Source organism: Thunnus thynnus, chromosome 4 (assembly GCF_963924715.1).
Source record: "Thunnus thynnus chromosome 4, fThuThy2.1, whole genome shotgun sequence".
In the NCBI taxonomy this organism is placed as follows: Eukaryota; Metazoa; Chordata; class Actinopteri; order Scombriformes; family Scombridae; genus Thunnus; species Thunnus thynnus.
In genome coordinates this window covers 15,478,731-15,494,472 of record NC_089520.1, presented here as the reverse complement: position 1 = coordinate 15,494,472, position 15,742 = coordinate 15,478,731, and the positions used below count along the sequence as shown (strand labels likewise).

Below are 15,742 nucleotides of genomic sequence, written 5' to 3'. Positions count from 1 at the left end.
TCACCCTCCATTCAAAAATTTGTTTTTCTTCTTGTTTATTCACTTAGATGTTTGAGCGTCACTGTGCAGAGTCCGACACTAGAGGGCTCTTTTCACATTCATCAACTGAAGGAGAAAAGTTTCTCTGTTCTCACCATAAATCTGAGTTAAAGATGTTTAGCTGTAAGCATGACTTGTGACATCACAACTAATTTGGAGCCAGTTGTGGTGATAAATAGTTTAATATTGGTGCCACTTACTTTTTGGTCGTCTTACTAGCTTTTCTACTTGTACTGTATGAGGATGTTTAGATTTAAAAATTGTTATTTGCACACACACACACACACACACACACACACATACACACACACACACACACACACACACACACACACATATATATATATATATATATATATATATATATATATATATATATATATATATATATATATAACAACATAAAAAACAGAGTAGAAATAAAACAGATGTAATAGTAAGAAGGTAAGCAGTTAAGGAGCAAATAACATCTTGTTAATCAACCTCCATGTTTCTTTATTGTTTCACTTCTATGACAAAGCAGAACCTCACTGTCATTCAAATATAATCAATATAAAAAACAATATTCCAAATTTGAAAATGAGAATTAGAGAGAAAAAAAAAACCTAAATAAAGTAGGGCTGCAACTAATGATTATTGTCATTATCGATTAATCTTTTGAGAATTAATCTTGTTTGAGAAAATACATTGAGCGAGATCAGAACATTAAGTAACCGGAGATGTGGGCGGAACCACGGCTGAGTGAGGCAGCCGTGTGTATAGACGATCTTTTCAGGAGCATTCCGGTTCAGTTCAGACCTCCTCCTCCTCCTCTCACAGTTCTCTGCCTGAATCCGGGAGTCTCGGAGTAGCTATGGCCTCAGGCCTGTCCGCCGCTGTTTTGTTGGTTGTATGTGTGTTCCTGGCCCCTTCTGTATCAGGTGAGTTTGAATTTTAAACGTCCTTTCTTTCTTCGTTCGTCTGGCATGTTGTTCCGTTTACTGCGGGTTTTAACGTTCGCTCGGTGTGTTGAAACGGAACTGAAACGGACCGAAGCGGGGCGATGTGAGTCAGTGACGTTTGCTTTGCAACCGAGATCTGGGTTGTCTATTTAAAGTTACCTTTTGATGATCAAACATTGTGTTTTTTTTTAACTAACCGCTGGCTAATGGAGAACCAACTGGATCCAGTCCATTTTTATTTAACGATTTTAAGGTCAATATTGGTTGACAAAGCAAATAAGATCCACTCCCGAGTGAAAACACAGCTTCAACTCACTAGTCATCGCCAGTGCTTGTTTATTACTTTATTTTAACCACCATGTACCTTTTGTTCAGTCTAATCGGATCATTTAAAAATAGAATTATATAAAAGGAAAAAAAATAAATTCTCTAAAAAACATGTACATGTTGTGTGATTATTTATGAAGATGCTGCTATGTCTTCATTGGACAAAATATAATCTCCATGAGGGCATGAGGGCATGTCTACCATAGAGGCCGTTTACTCTGTGGCACGTCGCTCGACAGAAATTACGTGTTTTCGACGGAAAAACCTTGGCTCGACACTTTCCCTGTCCATTCGCGCACTTAGAGTTTTTGTTATGTCGCGGACACCGTAATATTTTGTCGCGCGATGTGAATGGGTAGTGTTACCAACGTCGCCATGGAGATTGTAGTTTTCACTGAACTTCCTTATTTATATTCAGGTCTGTAACTTTAGATAACTTGTAACATCCTTGTTCAATTAGTGATGATATAACGTATATAATAATAATAATATAACATTGGGATAATGTAACGTCCGAGGCTGAGCAAATACTCAGCAGCCAACATTTCTCGCTTCTCCGTTTAAGAGCAGCTGGTCCACCATGATAACGGAGGGTGTTATCATGCTCGCACAGTGTGCCAGTGAAAATCATTAGTAGCTCATTGATATTATTGATCTTGTGTAATTTTAGCAGCGGTGCTCACAATGAGTATAGGGGAAGCACTGGTATATTAGGACTGAGTGGCTGCAGTCTTGTATGTACTTTTATTGTTGTCAAATAAATGTATTTATCTACCAAAGCCCCATATAGCCACACATAGTGTCAGGGAGCTGTTCCATGTTCACAATATTGATTGCGATGAAGAGCTGTTATTACTTGTTATTGTTATTATCAAATAGCAAAAAATGCCGATAACAACATATTCAAATAGCTGTTTTTGTCCGACCAACAGTCCAAAGATATTTAGTGTATTAACATATATGATAAAGTAAAGCAGAAAATCCTCACACTGGAGAAACTGGAACTGGGGAATGTTGTAAAATTACTAAAGTGATTGTCTAAATAGCTGTCAATACACTTTCTGTCCATCGATTCATCAACTAATTGTTTCAGCTACAGATTTTCCTAGACATAGAACATCAAGTTAATATATGAACGTCTCAAATGAACAGGTTGAGTTGTGTGTGTGTGTGTGTGTGTGTGTTTCATGCAATTCTCTAGTGGTAGCAAGACTAACCTTTCCTGCCTCCTCTGTGCTCTCTGTCTCTGATGTGTTACAGCAGGGACCAGGGACTGTGAGAGCTACAGAGATGTGTCCAACACGTACCACTCATCCAAGTCATGCATAACAGGATTTTGTTGTGGTGACTGCTACAACAGATACTGCTGTCACGATTCTTTCTGGAAGTTAACTGAGGAGAAACAAGATGACTGGTATTCTACTCTTTTTTTTTTACTCTCTAATGAATTTCTGTCTTTGTTGTGTGACAGTGTTAAATTTAAAGGTGGTGGTGGTGGTGAGACAGAAAGACTTTTCTGGGTTCTTTTCTACCGTAATCACAGTAAAGCTGTGATGACGTAGCCTCTTATGCAACAAGCATGCAGTCAAGTACAAAGCACCTGCACAGGAAGCAGCATCTTCCTGTGCATGACCACCAGCATAAAGCTGACGCGTGAATCAACAGCAGCTTGCACTAGAAGTCTCCTGTTCTTCACATCGTCACGATCAGATTAGTAAACATATTTGGCTTACGCGTCTAATGTGAATTTCATCAGATATGGAACTAGGGTATGGTATTTTACAGACTGGACATGTGTGTTTTTGAGTAGTAATCAATGCAAAAGGCATAGTCATGACACATTGTGTATTGGTAATGTGTACTATCCTCGGTGGTCTGAGTGCTGTAGGATTGATCTGTAAGATAGCAACAGCGGTGCATGCAGATGCAGCAGTTAGTAGCTCCCTTGAATTATTATTTATTAATGCATTTATATAATTTCTGTTTTTGTGAGTAGCATAAAGGGACTACAAACTACATTTCATTATACAACCTTGTGTTTTAAAATGATAATAATAATAAATGAATCTTGAATCTTGAAGGTAATAGACAACATCATTGTTAAAACAGTTTTGCATTCATTTTTCTTTTGTTTCTTTTTTAGTGACGCCAGTTTTTCTTCACCATTTCCCATGATCTTTGGTATAAGTGGATTTGTCGTCATTTTGCTCATTGCCATCTGCTGCTGTGTCTGTCCCTGCTGCTGCCTGTACAAGATGTGCCGCAAGCCCCGACGTAAGTAACCCTCCACTAATGAAAAATGAAGTCTATAGTTGTTGGTGATGCTTTTTAGATACAGAACTGGCCGCTTGATAAGTGTGTAACTGTGTTGATATTTACAACAACCAATGTTGAAGGAGCTCAAACTGACTGTGACTTGATTTATCGAGTTGGCAGACTTAAAGGAGGAAGTACCATGATGTGGTTGCAAAACATTTTTGTGTGAGTGAGGCACTGATTGCCTCACTTTGTTTGTATTGGTGTTGGCAGTCCAGTGGTGCTACTAAAATAACTGCTGGCTTCCAAAACAGATCTTACAGAGTGGTTCAATTTTTTTGATAAATTAGGAGGATGGTGTGTGTTACTCACTGATAGTTGGGCTGGACGATATGAAGACATGCGCCAGAGATTTTGCCACACCGTATACCATCGCTATCCCTTTAATATCTCTGTTTGTATTATTTACCAGTTCACCAGCCAGATCCTGGCAAGTTCACATCCTGGATCTGTCTGAGCTGCAGGCTAATATAAAAGAAGTTGAACAGGTGTCAAAGATAAACAGAAAATTGAATAGAAAGTGAAAGGGGAAAAGTGATGAAATATGTTGAACTGTAAGCCATTTAATTCACTGTACTACCCCAAAAAACAGACATTCCCATCTAGCTATTTTATCCATTTTTTCAATTTATTTTACTGAAAATAATGGTAGTGATATGATATGTTGGTTCAGGCCTGTGACATGTGTCAAAACATGTCAAACATTTTAAAAAGAAGCTTTAAACATCAACAGTATACAGCATATTCTGTGTATATTTCTGATGCTTTTTACTTCCTCTCTATATTGTGGAAATATTAGAAAGATAAAATCTCAGTCTCGATCTACTGGATCACATTTTACGTTCACTGATATGACTACCAGTGAGTAGCTCATACAACCTTCTGTGCATAACACACAGATCAAGTTACCACTGAATGTATTTGTTCTGCAGACTCAGGTCAACCAACCCTGCTCTGACCCCCTTTATATATCTGAATCCAACCCATCTTGACTCTTTTCTTTACTGTACATTAGTCCCAAACCTAAGATTAACTCTTATTCAAGACACATACCAGCTTCTCACGGTAATGTGAGAATCTCCTAAGACTCAATTTCCTTTTTACACATTTTAGTGATCTGATTTTGTGTATATTTTTGTGTCAGCAGTGGACAATCAAAGGAAAATGCTACCACAAACTTTCAAAGAAAAGGGGGTGTCTTTAGAGATTAGTAATCAGTGTTTTTTTTTAAATCAAATAGGAGTCTTACGAAAAAAAACTTGTAACAGAAGATGAATCAGCAACAATTGAACAATCTTTTAAGTCATTTTAAAGGCACAGATACCAACAATCTTCTGGTTCCAGACCCTCAAATTTGAATAATTGCTTGTTTTCTTTATCTGGCATGAAAGTAAAGTGAATATTTGGGTTTTTTAAACTTTTGCCAATAAAAAACATCAAAATATGTCAACTTTGGAAATTTTTTAGGCCAAACAATTAGCTGATTAATCAAGAAAATAATATTCAGATTAATTGATGATGAAAAAAGTTGTAGGAAAGTTTAAGGTGTTTCACTAAACGTTACTAACACATAAGCCCATGTATTAGTATTAGTTACCTTTTTGTTTCTAGAAAGGCCAGAGTGACAAATTATGCACGTACCAGAACATAAATAATGACCTTAACAGACAGTTAACACTTAATTAAGCTAGTAAAAAGTCCATTGACAGCTTGTAGTCGTGTGCTGCTGCTTCTGCAACATGTAGTTGCACATGTGTAGGTTTCCTGTGCACCATCAAAACCAAACACATTTTTGAGTGGCTGTTGAGGTTCTCAATCTACGTAAAATGCAGCTTCTTATTTTTGCTTGGCATAAATGAAGAAGACTAGACTCTTGGTTTCCAGTGTGTTGGTGTATGTGTCTGTCTAGTTTTCAAAGCAGAACATCAGGGGACTCATTTAGGCCTGTCGGCACTCCCACCGCATGACTTTCATTACTGCATCAGCTTGGTCTTATACTAATAACACACCGACAGTGAGACACGGAGCACAAACTGAATGAACGTTCCTCAAATCACAAAGATATGCAAAAGGTTATGTGACACTGACGACAGTTACAAAGAGACACTTTATTCATTGAAGTAATGAAGTTCCTCATTTGAGATTCGTGTTTGTTGTCACCAGGCTTGCTGTGCAGCGTTTCATGTGTCTTTTTAGTGATTTTCTGTGGTGAGCAGTGTATCTCACAGGTTGATGACTCAGTATAATCATCTGTGATAATTGCTGTTTGGAGTTTATACCAAACTTGAATACCAGTTGAAGGACCATGCCCTTACTTAATTTCTACCACTGTTTTACAAGTCAGGGCCTGTTTTTTTATTCAGTGCTATGAATTAGGACATAGATTTGTTAAATTGAGTTTCCTGTACATCTCATTCTATTATCATAGAATAAGATATTCTATTTATATTTTCATCAAATCTCATGAAAAGACCAAAGCAAACAATAAATTGATCTTACTAACAAGTATTGTCTGTGTAGCTAGAGCCTGATGGCCTCATTACCAACCAACATTAATGTCCAAAAAAACTGTTAATAACACATCAGTGTTGCACTGAGTGACATGTTGCTTTATTACGATGAACATGGGCACTGTGTTTTATTTTCCGTCAATCCCACATAAACAGTCCTGCTGCCGTAAATACTCACTAGTGCACCAATTCTGTAGCTGAAAATAGAGTAAACAAATACACTATTTACTCTGGTTTCAGTGACATTTGCTAAAAACTACAGTGCCCAGTTGTTTATGGAAATTATTTGACTGTTTTTAAAAATGAAAGGAAGGGTGAGGCAAGTTTATTTATATAGCACATTTCAGCAACTAGGGAATTCAAGGTGCTTTACATAAAACATTAAAATACTGATGTTGGTTTTAAAAGCAGTGAGATAATGTGCAAAAGAAACACGCCATAAAAGGACACTTAAATATACCTAAAAACATTCATTAAAGAGATAAGATAATAGAGAATAAAAAAAAAGCTAAAATAAATTAAGATACATAAAAGATACAAGAAGAAAAGTTACAGTTCAGTGTAGGAAATTAATAATTATTTGATTTAATAAAAGGCAGCGGCAAACAGAAAAGTCTTCAGCCTTGATTTAGAAGAACTGAGAGTTGCAGCAGACCTGCAGTTTTCTGGGAGTTTGTTCCAGATATGTGGATGCATAAAAACTGAATGCTGCTTCTTCATGTTCAGTTTTGATTCTGGGAACAGAAAGCAGACATGTCCCAGATGACCTGAGAGGTCTGGATGGTTCATATCATAGCAGAAGAAGTTGGTTCATAAACCATTCAATGTTTTATAAACCAACATCAGTATTTTAAAGTCAATTCTTTGACAGACAGGAAACCAGTGTAAAGATCTGAGAACTGGAGTGATATGATCTTCCTTGGTCTTAGTGAGTACTTGAGCAGCAGCATTCTGAATCAGCTGTGGCTGTCTGATCAATTTTTTTAGCAAGACCTGTAAAGACACCGTTACAGTGGACGAGTCTACTGAAGATAAATGCATGGACAAGTTTTTCCAAATCCTGCTGAGACATAAGTCCTTTAATCCTTGATATATTCTTCAGGGGATAGTAGGCTGACTTTGTAATTGTCTTAATGTGGCTGTTGAAATTCAGGTCTGAGTCCATGACTACACCAAGATTTCTGGCTTGGTTTGTGGTTTTTAACATTGTCGATTGAAGCTGGGCACTGAATTTGAATCATTCATCATTGGCTCCAAAAACAATTACTTCAGTTTTGTCTTTGTTTAATTGAAGAAAATTCTGGCACATCCAATCATTGATTTGTTCCATGCACTTACTTAGTGCTTGTATTGGACCATAGTCCCCCGGTGATATAGTTATTTAAATTTGTGTGTCGTCTGCATTATTATGGTGACATATTTTTGTTTTCCAATCTGAACCAGTGGGAGCATGTAGATGTTGAACTGAAGAGGCTCCAGAATGGAGCCTTGGGGAACTCCGTATGTCATTTTTGTCCACTTAGATGAGTAATTACCTATAGACACAAAGTAGTCCCTGTCCTTTAAGTAGGATTCAAACCAGTATAGTACTGTGCCAGAAAGTCCCACCCAGTTTTAGAGTCAGTCTAGTAATATGTTGTGGTCGACTGTGTCAAATGCAGCACCGAGATCCAGTAATAATAAGACTGAATTTCTGCCACTGTCTGTGTTGAAGTGTATGTCATTGAAGACCTTAACAAGAGCAGTCTCAGTGCTGTGGTGTGGTGGAAACTCCTGACTGGAAGACATCAAAACAGTTGTTTAGTGCCAAGATATTGTTCAGCTGATGAAAAACAGCTTTTTCAATGATTTTGCTTAAAAATAGGATGTTTGATATGGGCCTATAATTGTTCATTAGTGAGGCATCTACATTCTTCTTTTTTAAGAGTGGCTTGATGACGGCAGTTTTCAGGGCCTGTGGGAAGACACCATAGAGAAGAGACAATTTGTAGAAGATCTGAGGCCATGCAATTAGAACCATTTTTGAAAAAGCCTGTTGGAAGAATATCAAGGCAGCAGGAGGAGGATTTCAGATGTATAATGTCCTCCAGGTTTTTATGGTTGATCGGATTAAATTGTGTCATACCACTTGAATTGATTTTAAGTTGACACAGGAACAACACATGTCCTGTACCTTATGTGGAGGCACTGGATGCCTGTATAATTTTCTGAGTTTTGTCAGGGAAGAAGGAGGCAAATTCAATGCAGGCCCTGTTGGATAGAAGTCCAGAGGACACAGGAGACACAGGAGGGTTTGTTAGCCTGTTGACTGTAGCAAACAAGGCACGTGCATTATTATTGTTTTTGGAGATGATGTCTCAGTTCCAAATTAGAAATGCAAAGTCTCTCTTAATAGATGTCATAATGAACCTGTGAATTTGTTTTTCACCACCTGTGTTCAGCTTTTCGACACTCTATTTTTATATTCTGACCAGTGTGGCATTTCTGTGTATATCTGTGAGCCGTTTTAAAAGATTTACATTTTCAGCAGGAACCAGTGGGCTTGTGAGCAGCAGGCATTAACAATAACAAAAATATAGAATATGACCAGTCTTATCTAATTCAAATTAATTCAGCTTTTTGTTACTCCCAGTATTAACGTAGTAGCTCTGGAACTACTAGGTACAGCTTTGTTCACACTTTCATTACAGTAACACTCATCTTTGCATTTCTTTTTTTTTCTATCCCATGCCTTTAGCGTAGATACATCAAAAATAGTCCTTTTCTCCCCATGTATTTGCCACAAAGTTGTACTTAGTGTCTGTCTTATCTGATGTTCCTCTGGGCAGGTTAGGCTCTGAGCAGCAGACATTGAGGTTTTAGTGTTGCTTGCAAGCAGACTGCTTCTGCTTGCAAGCAGCTGTTGTGTTTCCATAAGAGTTTAAGGTTTTTGAGGCAACACGTCAGAATCGAACTCGCCAGCCCCCTATCATTAAGTCTGACTACTAAGTCTTCAGAAACTAAGCTTTTGTTTTATGACCTTGCACACACTCCCACAGGGTTTGCTATCAAACTGCAGCCTTGAGTTTCATTTCATTTCAACCTGCAAATTGTCCACATCTCACATCCAGATCATAACCAAATGTAATCAGTTCTTCCTTTCCCACTGTCCACCAAATCTCATTCATTACTATGAGATTGAGTAATCCTACAGACAGGGTGCAAAATTAAATTTTTTGTCCACTGGTCAAATGACTAGTGAGTGAAGCAAATCTACCAGCCACTTGCATATTTTACCAGCATTAGGCAGGTGGCTGGTGCCAATTTAGTGGTCTGCCTGCAGAGAGACAGACTAAAGACAATGTGCTTTGGTGAGGCAAACATATTTGGAATGAAGGAAAGGTGACACTTTACTTTAAGTCCCCCTATTTAACATTTATAAGCAGTATATAAATAGCTAATAAATGGTTTATAACACACTATAATGCAGTTGTCAGTAGATATTAGACATAGTAATTAATGTAGTATGTATTAATTAATGTAATTAATGTAATAGAAGTGTTTGCCATTGTATTTGTCAACAACTGTAACTCCTCCTGTGGTCAGCCTAAACTAAATGCTGCTAAACAGATAATGAATGACAACATAGTAAAACACAGTTGTATTAATATAAAAAATGTCTTCATAGTGTGTCATACTGTACATTAATAAATACTTATAAATGTTGTTATATCTGCTTATTACAGAATTATAGTCTGTCATAAACTATTTATTAAAGGTTTATATACTGCTAATAAGTGCTAAATAGGGAGACTTTCAGTAAAATGTTACCTACATAATTTGGGCTGAATATCTGACATCCTCAGTTTAGTATTTGAGGACAGACATTTATGCAAACTGCTTGCAGTGACTTTGTACATATACGGAGAAAACGTTGGCATTTGAGCCTCCCTACCATATTTTTTATGAGCTCTGTGAAATTGGGGACAGACAGCTCGCATACACTGCTCTGGAGTCTTTCATTTCCACTGTGAGCATTCTGCTTTTGTCCTCTTCTCTTCACTCTACATAGACTGAATATTACTTATTTTTATGTCCACTGTTAAAATAGTTTCTTTAGAAATGCCCCAGATTAGACAAAAGCGCGAGAGCTCTGTGGTTATTTGTGTTTGCACTGCACATTGTTTTTAATACTTCACCTCTTGCACTTCCTGTCTGTTCGGTTTTTTAGCCAGCTCGTTATAGTTTGCCATGCAGTGACGAATAAGCTCTGGCAGAGAGCAGTAGGCTAAACCACAGCAAGAATGTGGATTCCCCCGACTGCGGCTGCTGCATGTCGGGATCATATCCAGGAATGTCAGGGCTCCACCTTGTGTGACTCATTGTTTCCACGACAACCACAGTGGAGAAAAGTAAAGACCATCCCACGTCATTTACAGGAAATGGTCATGATGACTCCCACTCTGTTAGGAAAAAAAAACTTGGTGGGGAAGTGACTGACACACGCCCATCTTTCTTCCCTCAGGGTTTTTTTTAAACAATGCTGTCTCTCTGTTTCATTTAAGTTGCCCAGTGACGGGTTTAAACTTCAAGTGTTAACACTAAAATTCCTTGCAAGAGGTGGGTTTGTATTTATATAGATTTATATAAATCTAGCAAGTAGCTGGTTTTCATACTTCCCATTATAATGGTAGCATAAATTATGATGTTGTATTTTTACTTAAAAAAGCCCTGGCCTTTACTGCCTCATCTTTGATTAATGTTCAATTCTAGTCTCCTTTTATTATTACTATTATATTATATACTGTGACCACTAACTATTACTATTACTATTAACTATAAATAAAAATATAGAATAAATGTACAGGTGGTCTACTCTTTTTAACCTAAGTATTATCTGCTGGTCTTCCTTTCAGGCTGCACACGGACTCAACAACATCTGTAAGACTGTATGCAGCCTGAAGGGCAAAACCCAGGGCAAAAAAGTCCACATGGCACACACTTCAGCTAATGAAGCTAAATTCCTGTGACAAGTTAATAACTTAATATGACTGGACAGTTTTATCAAACTTTCCTCTTCTCCTGACTGGATTTTGGCAGCAGGGCAGTCAGAGGACACCGTTTTGAGAGCTTAGTGAGTAAATCAAACTAAAACTGTAAAAATGAGGGGTGCAAAAACACTGATTTGGAAAAGTTTCCCCTGTGGAAATTACACCCTGGAGCTCCTGTATCCTCCTCCATTTAAAATAAAATGAAGAAAGACCATGCAAGAATTTTAGCGACACCAAATTAAGTAACATTCATAGAACAGGACAATTATAGAAACTAACTTTACTTAAAACAAGCTTCAGCTCTCCCTGCCAGGTTGGTAAAGTTGAATAAATGAAGAAATAATGGTTTATGTTTTGCAGCATGTTTGAGGAACAGACAATGATATCTCTGTGTAAATCTGAACTTCCTGTTTGTCGCAGTGCTTTGTATTTACCATTGTGAACTCTGTGCTGGTGGTCATGCTCTGAAAATAAATGCTGTTTAAAGGTAGAGTCAGTCATTCTGGAGAAAGATTGTTGATAACCAAAAGAGGAATATAGCGGAATTCAGAGCGATGCATCAGCTGTAGAGTCACTTCTGTTCCTCTGACACATCATCATGAGTGTAAAAAAAACTTTCGTCCCATGTGAGCACAACAGTCCATCCACACTCTCTGCAGCCTCCCCACTTCTCACTCGACCTGCGTTCAACGTCTCTGTCCACAGAAGCAGCTGTCTGTCACCTGCAGCTCCTGATGAGCTGAGAGGACAGCGGCCAGACACAGGAAGAAATCAACAGTGTTTGTATTTCTTGATTCATTGATACAGTTAATAAGTTGAAAACACGTATACAGCGGGATATTTGTGTGATTTCAACAGCTGCCTGCTCAGATTATGCTTCACTAAACACAACAGAACAGACTTGGAGTGTAAAAAAATACAGGGGGGTGTCCGTGAGACTGTCTCGGATTCAGTGTGGATTGATACATTTAATAAAATGGAAGTGTATCTGTCCCATGAGAAAACACTCGCTATGTAAACTGGCTACGACCTCTCTCTCCCACCATTCAACGGGTGCTGGAGACAGGAGACTTTGATGTCCTCACATAGACAGCTGATGGCTTCCCCCTGATCTGTGCACGAGCACAAACGCCCCCTGCTGATTGGCTGGAATAGTGTTGTGTGGATAGCTCTGAGCCACTGTGTTTATATGCCCATTTACAGAGCCAGTGCTGTGTATGGACACAAGATTTTTTTTCAGCGCACACACAGAACGGACAGCTATGGAGATATTTGCTTAATTTGACATAAAATGTATTGGATTAGAATCGCTGACTCTACCTTTTAATCTGGTTAACACTTCCTTCCTCAGTTGTACTCTCCCACCTCATCTGAAACTGTGACTGAACCCCCTACCAAGTTTTACATGGTATGTTACTCATCTGTTTCTGTGTTGTTTCTGTTCACAGCTGTGATAGCTACCACCACCCACACCACAGTGATGACCACCACTCCTCAGCAATACCCCCAGCAGCCAATGGTATCACCTGGACATCCCCAGTCCTACCAGGGGGCCCAGTATCCACCCTACCAGCCTGTACCAGTCCAGTCAGGTTACGGAAGCCAACCTGTGCCACAGGGCTATGGGCCTCAGCCCATGCCCACAGTGCCCTACCCGGCACAACCTTTCACACCAGGACCACCACCAACATATCAGGAAGCCAGTGAGTGTATGTTCCTTATAACCTTGACAAAGAGTTACAGGTCTGATCAAAGGTCTAACAAAAGCCAACTCACCTCACCCCACTGTCAAATGTAGTCACTCTTACAAAGAACGTTAAACTTACTGTAGGAACTGTGGATGATGCATTGTGGGTTACAGATATTTAAAAGATAGACAGAAATGAACATTCTCATTACAGATGATTAGATGATTACAGTCTTTTTTGAGGAACACCCAGCATACTGTAGAAAAGCACCCTTAAAATGGGGTAATGACACATCACAGCGTAGGCTTTAAATAGCAAACACATGATGCAATTTTGGTGCTTCAGAATAGCTGCAACCGGACGTGGAGGTGGAATAATGGCTGCTGGTGTAAAGTTGGGTTATGTCTGGATCTTGTAAAATAGGAAAAATGGTCACTTTGCTCAATAGAACTTAAGTTGTGGTTACTGTCAAAGCATTTACAGCCCTTTCATACTCATGCCATGTTTTCTTTCTGTGTCCAGTCGGTCCTGTCTACCCTCCCAATCCAATGCCTTACAGCCAGGCTGCGTTCAACCCCGGCCAGCCGTCGTACCCTCCACAGCCTCCTGTGCAGCCGCCACAGCCCAACGCTCCACCTGCCCAACCAGACTTCCTTGCCCAGCCAGCATATAACCCGGATTATGTTGCAGCACCACCGAAGACTGGATATTGAACCACAGTGACAAACTCTCAGCCTCTTAAAGTGTGCTGCAACATTTTGGAACCTGGTAGAGCTGGAAATGTGTAATTTGAATAGAGATGCGAGTTGCTTTTGAGCATCTTGATTCATGTGTTTTAGTGGTTAAATATGAGAATGTTAGGACACGTTTTGCAGTTGATGTAGTGCATCTGTTCTGTCGGAAGAGATGCCAAGTGAAAATGTTGATACCTCTTGGCTTGTATTGCATGGACTTACAATATACAAGTGGTGAGATTTTTTTTTAACAGTTTCTTTGTGGCTCCATCTTAGTCATCTTGGTGAATTTAACATTAAGCCACTGAGTCTGATTTTTTTTTAAAGAGTAGATTGAGTAGCTTTGTCATTTGTCTGCCTTCTGAACATGCCACAACATCTCCCTCCTATTATGAGTCTATACTGTAAAAGCCGAATTTGTCTGAGCTCTTTATCCATCTAAAATGATTGGAGTCAGACTCAGTGGTCAAATGTTGGAAGAGTTTCAGCGCTCATAACCATAATGTCTTTTTTTCACTGATAAAGTGCTTTGAACCTTTTTTCATACACTGTCTAACATTACATTTTGTGCCTGGTGCTTTGTGAGGTGTATAAAGCATTATCTGTGTTATATCTTCCTACTGAAGGATTTATGGTGTATATGATTCATATCATTGCCAGCGAGTGAATACGGTGTGTTCAGGAAAAAAGGTGTTCTATTAACCTCCCAGCAAAAGGGAAGATATAACATGTCAACTCAAAAAACTAAGCCATGCACACGGAGAAAGTTCACTTTATTTTCCATGTGTTCATGCAGAAAGGGGATTTTGCATGACATTTTTTTTCTTTCTTTTTATTTTTGCTCAGGTTTTTTTCATTTGTCCAACTGCACACGCGCTGAAATGCATCGGCAGCTTTGAATGAAATAACCAAAGGTGATTTTGTTTTGTTTTTTTCAGTCAACCAAACATTCACATAGAGACATGGCATGTTCACACAATGCAAGAAACAATTGTGCCTTCCTAACCATATGACTCAAACAAAACTGTACATCATAAAATCTGTTACTGTTGTGTTACGTTCACTCAGCTGTCCTCTTAAAGGCTTTCATTCACTTGAGACAGCCTCAAGATTTTGCAATGTGCCGTGTTCAACATTACTGCCATTAATCTAGTCTAGATGAATTTCAGCTTTTGTTAGAACCCAATCCTGTGCATGTTATGAATCTTTAAAGGTCATCATTTTCTTATTGAGTATTGTGCTATTTGCCTTTCAAATTCTTTTTTTTTCTTCTGGAAACTGTCGTCACCTTTGTGTTTATAACAGTCAGGATTGAATAAGTAATTTTTTTGTTTTCAAATCTAAAAACTTGACCGAGAAGCCTTCTTTGCTCTGCTCTGCTTTGTTGCCTGTTTTCCTGCTACAAAGCCGCCACTTCTGCTTTCTGCTGATTGGAATTACATGAAAATAGTTCTGCAAAAGTGACCTTTTTTCATGTTACCCAGCTCAACTTGGAGAAGTACAGTCACAATTCATGTGACAGGACAGACTTTGTTCTGCTGAGCCACTCTGTTTGAAATCCCTGACTTTTCTACTTCTTTTAGTTAGGCTTTTATTGCGGTCAAAGAAGATAGTATCTAACATGTTCCATTTTGATGTGTCTTCATCAAGGGTACAGGTTTCAGAATGATTTTCAGTCAAATCTGGGCTGTGGTTTGTTTTATCTACTGATGTATGACCACAAGTTAGCTATTGAAAGTAGCCTAATGTGCTCACATATCTTTGTAATGTGCATGTCTGTGTTTCTTACGTCGACCGAGTGATTCGTCTGTCGAAGTAAATACTTGCTTTTGTCTGTCTTCGTAAATGTGTTCTGCCTTTGATTTCAGTCCTCTTGGCCAGTGTTGATTCTTCAAGGTGACTTAAATTGGGAGTATTTTTATTTGTGTGTGTGGATTATAGCCATTTGTGTTCTTCATGAAAAAAAAAAATACCAGCAGAGATTTATTCTTCCATCTGTGTTTCTCATTCAAAAATAATTGCCATTGATGCTACTTTGAGAATTTATGTACTTTTTATTTTTGTTAAAAACCCACCACTTATTCTGCAGAGTTCAATAAAATATATATTTTCTGTTTTTCCTCAATTTTGGTTATTGAATTTTCAGCATAGAAGTTG

The 15,742-nt window shown here is 38.4% G+C and overlaps 1 protein-coding gene across 2 annotated transcripts; it reads left to right on the top strand.

Annotated features, from left to right (window-relative positions):
* The first annotated feature begins 650 nt into the window (after positions 1–650).
* On the top strand, positions 651–15,710 carry LOC137181303 (protein shisa-5-like). Of its 2 annotated transcripts, none has more exons than XM_067586905.1 (5): positions 651–959; positions 2,568–2,721; positions 3,451–3,581; positions 12,612–12,872; positions 13,374–15,710. In XM_067586905.1, the coding sequence occupies exons 1-5, from the start codon at positions 893–895 to the stop codon at positions 13,562–13,564; spliced, it is 804 nt and encodes a 267-aa protein (XP_067443006.1). In that variant the 5' UTR covers positions 651–892; the 3' UTR covers positions 13,565–15,710. The 2 variants fall into 2 exon arrangements, with proteins under 2 accessions (XP_067443006.1, XP_067443007.1); XM_067586906.1 differs by having other exon boundaries at positions 659–959; positions 12,612–12,866.
* The last annotated feature ends 32 nt before the right edge of the window (positions 15,711–15,742 follow it).

Bases quoted from the DNA above. Each gene is read 5' to 3' on its own strand.
- LOC137181303 (XM_067586905.1), top strand. From the start codon at position 893: ATGGCCTCAGGCCTGTCCGCCGCTGTTTTGTTGGTTGTATGTGTGTTC. The intron at 960-2,567 runs GTGAGTTTGAAT...GATGTGTTACAG, and splicing joins CCTGGCCCCTTCTGTATCAG to CAGGGACCAGGGACTGTGAG. The intron at 3,582-12,611 runs GTAAGTAACCCT...TTCTGTTCACAG, and splicing joins GATGTGCCGCAAGCCCCGAC to CTGTGATAGCTACCACCACC.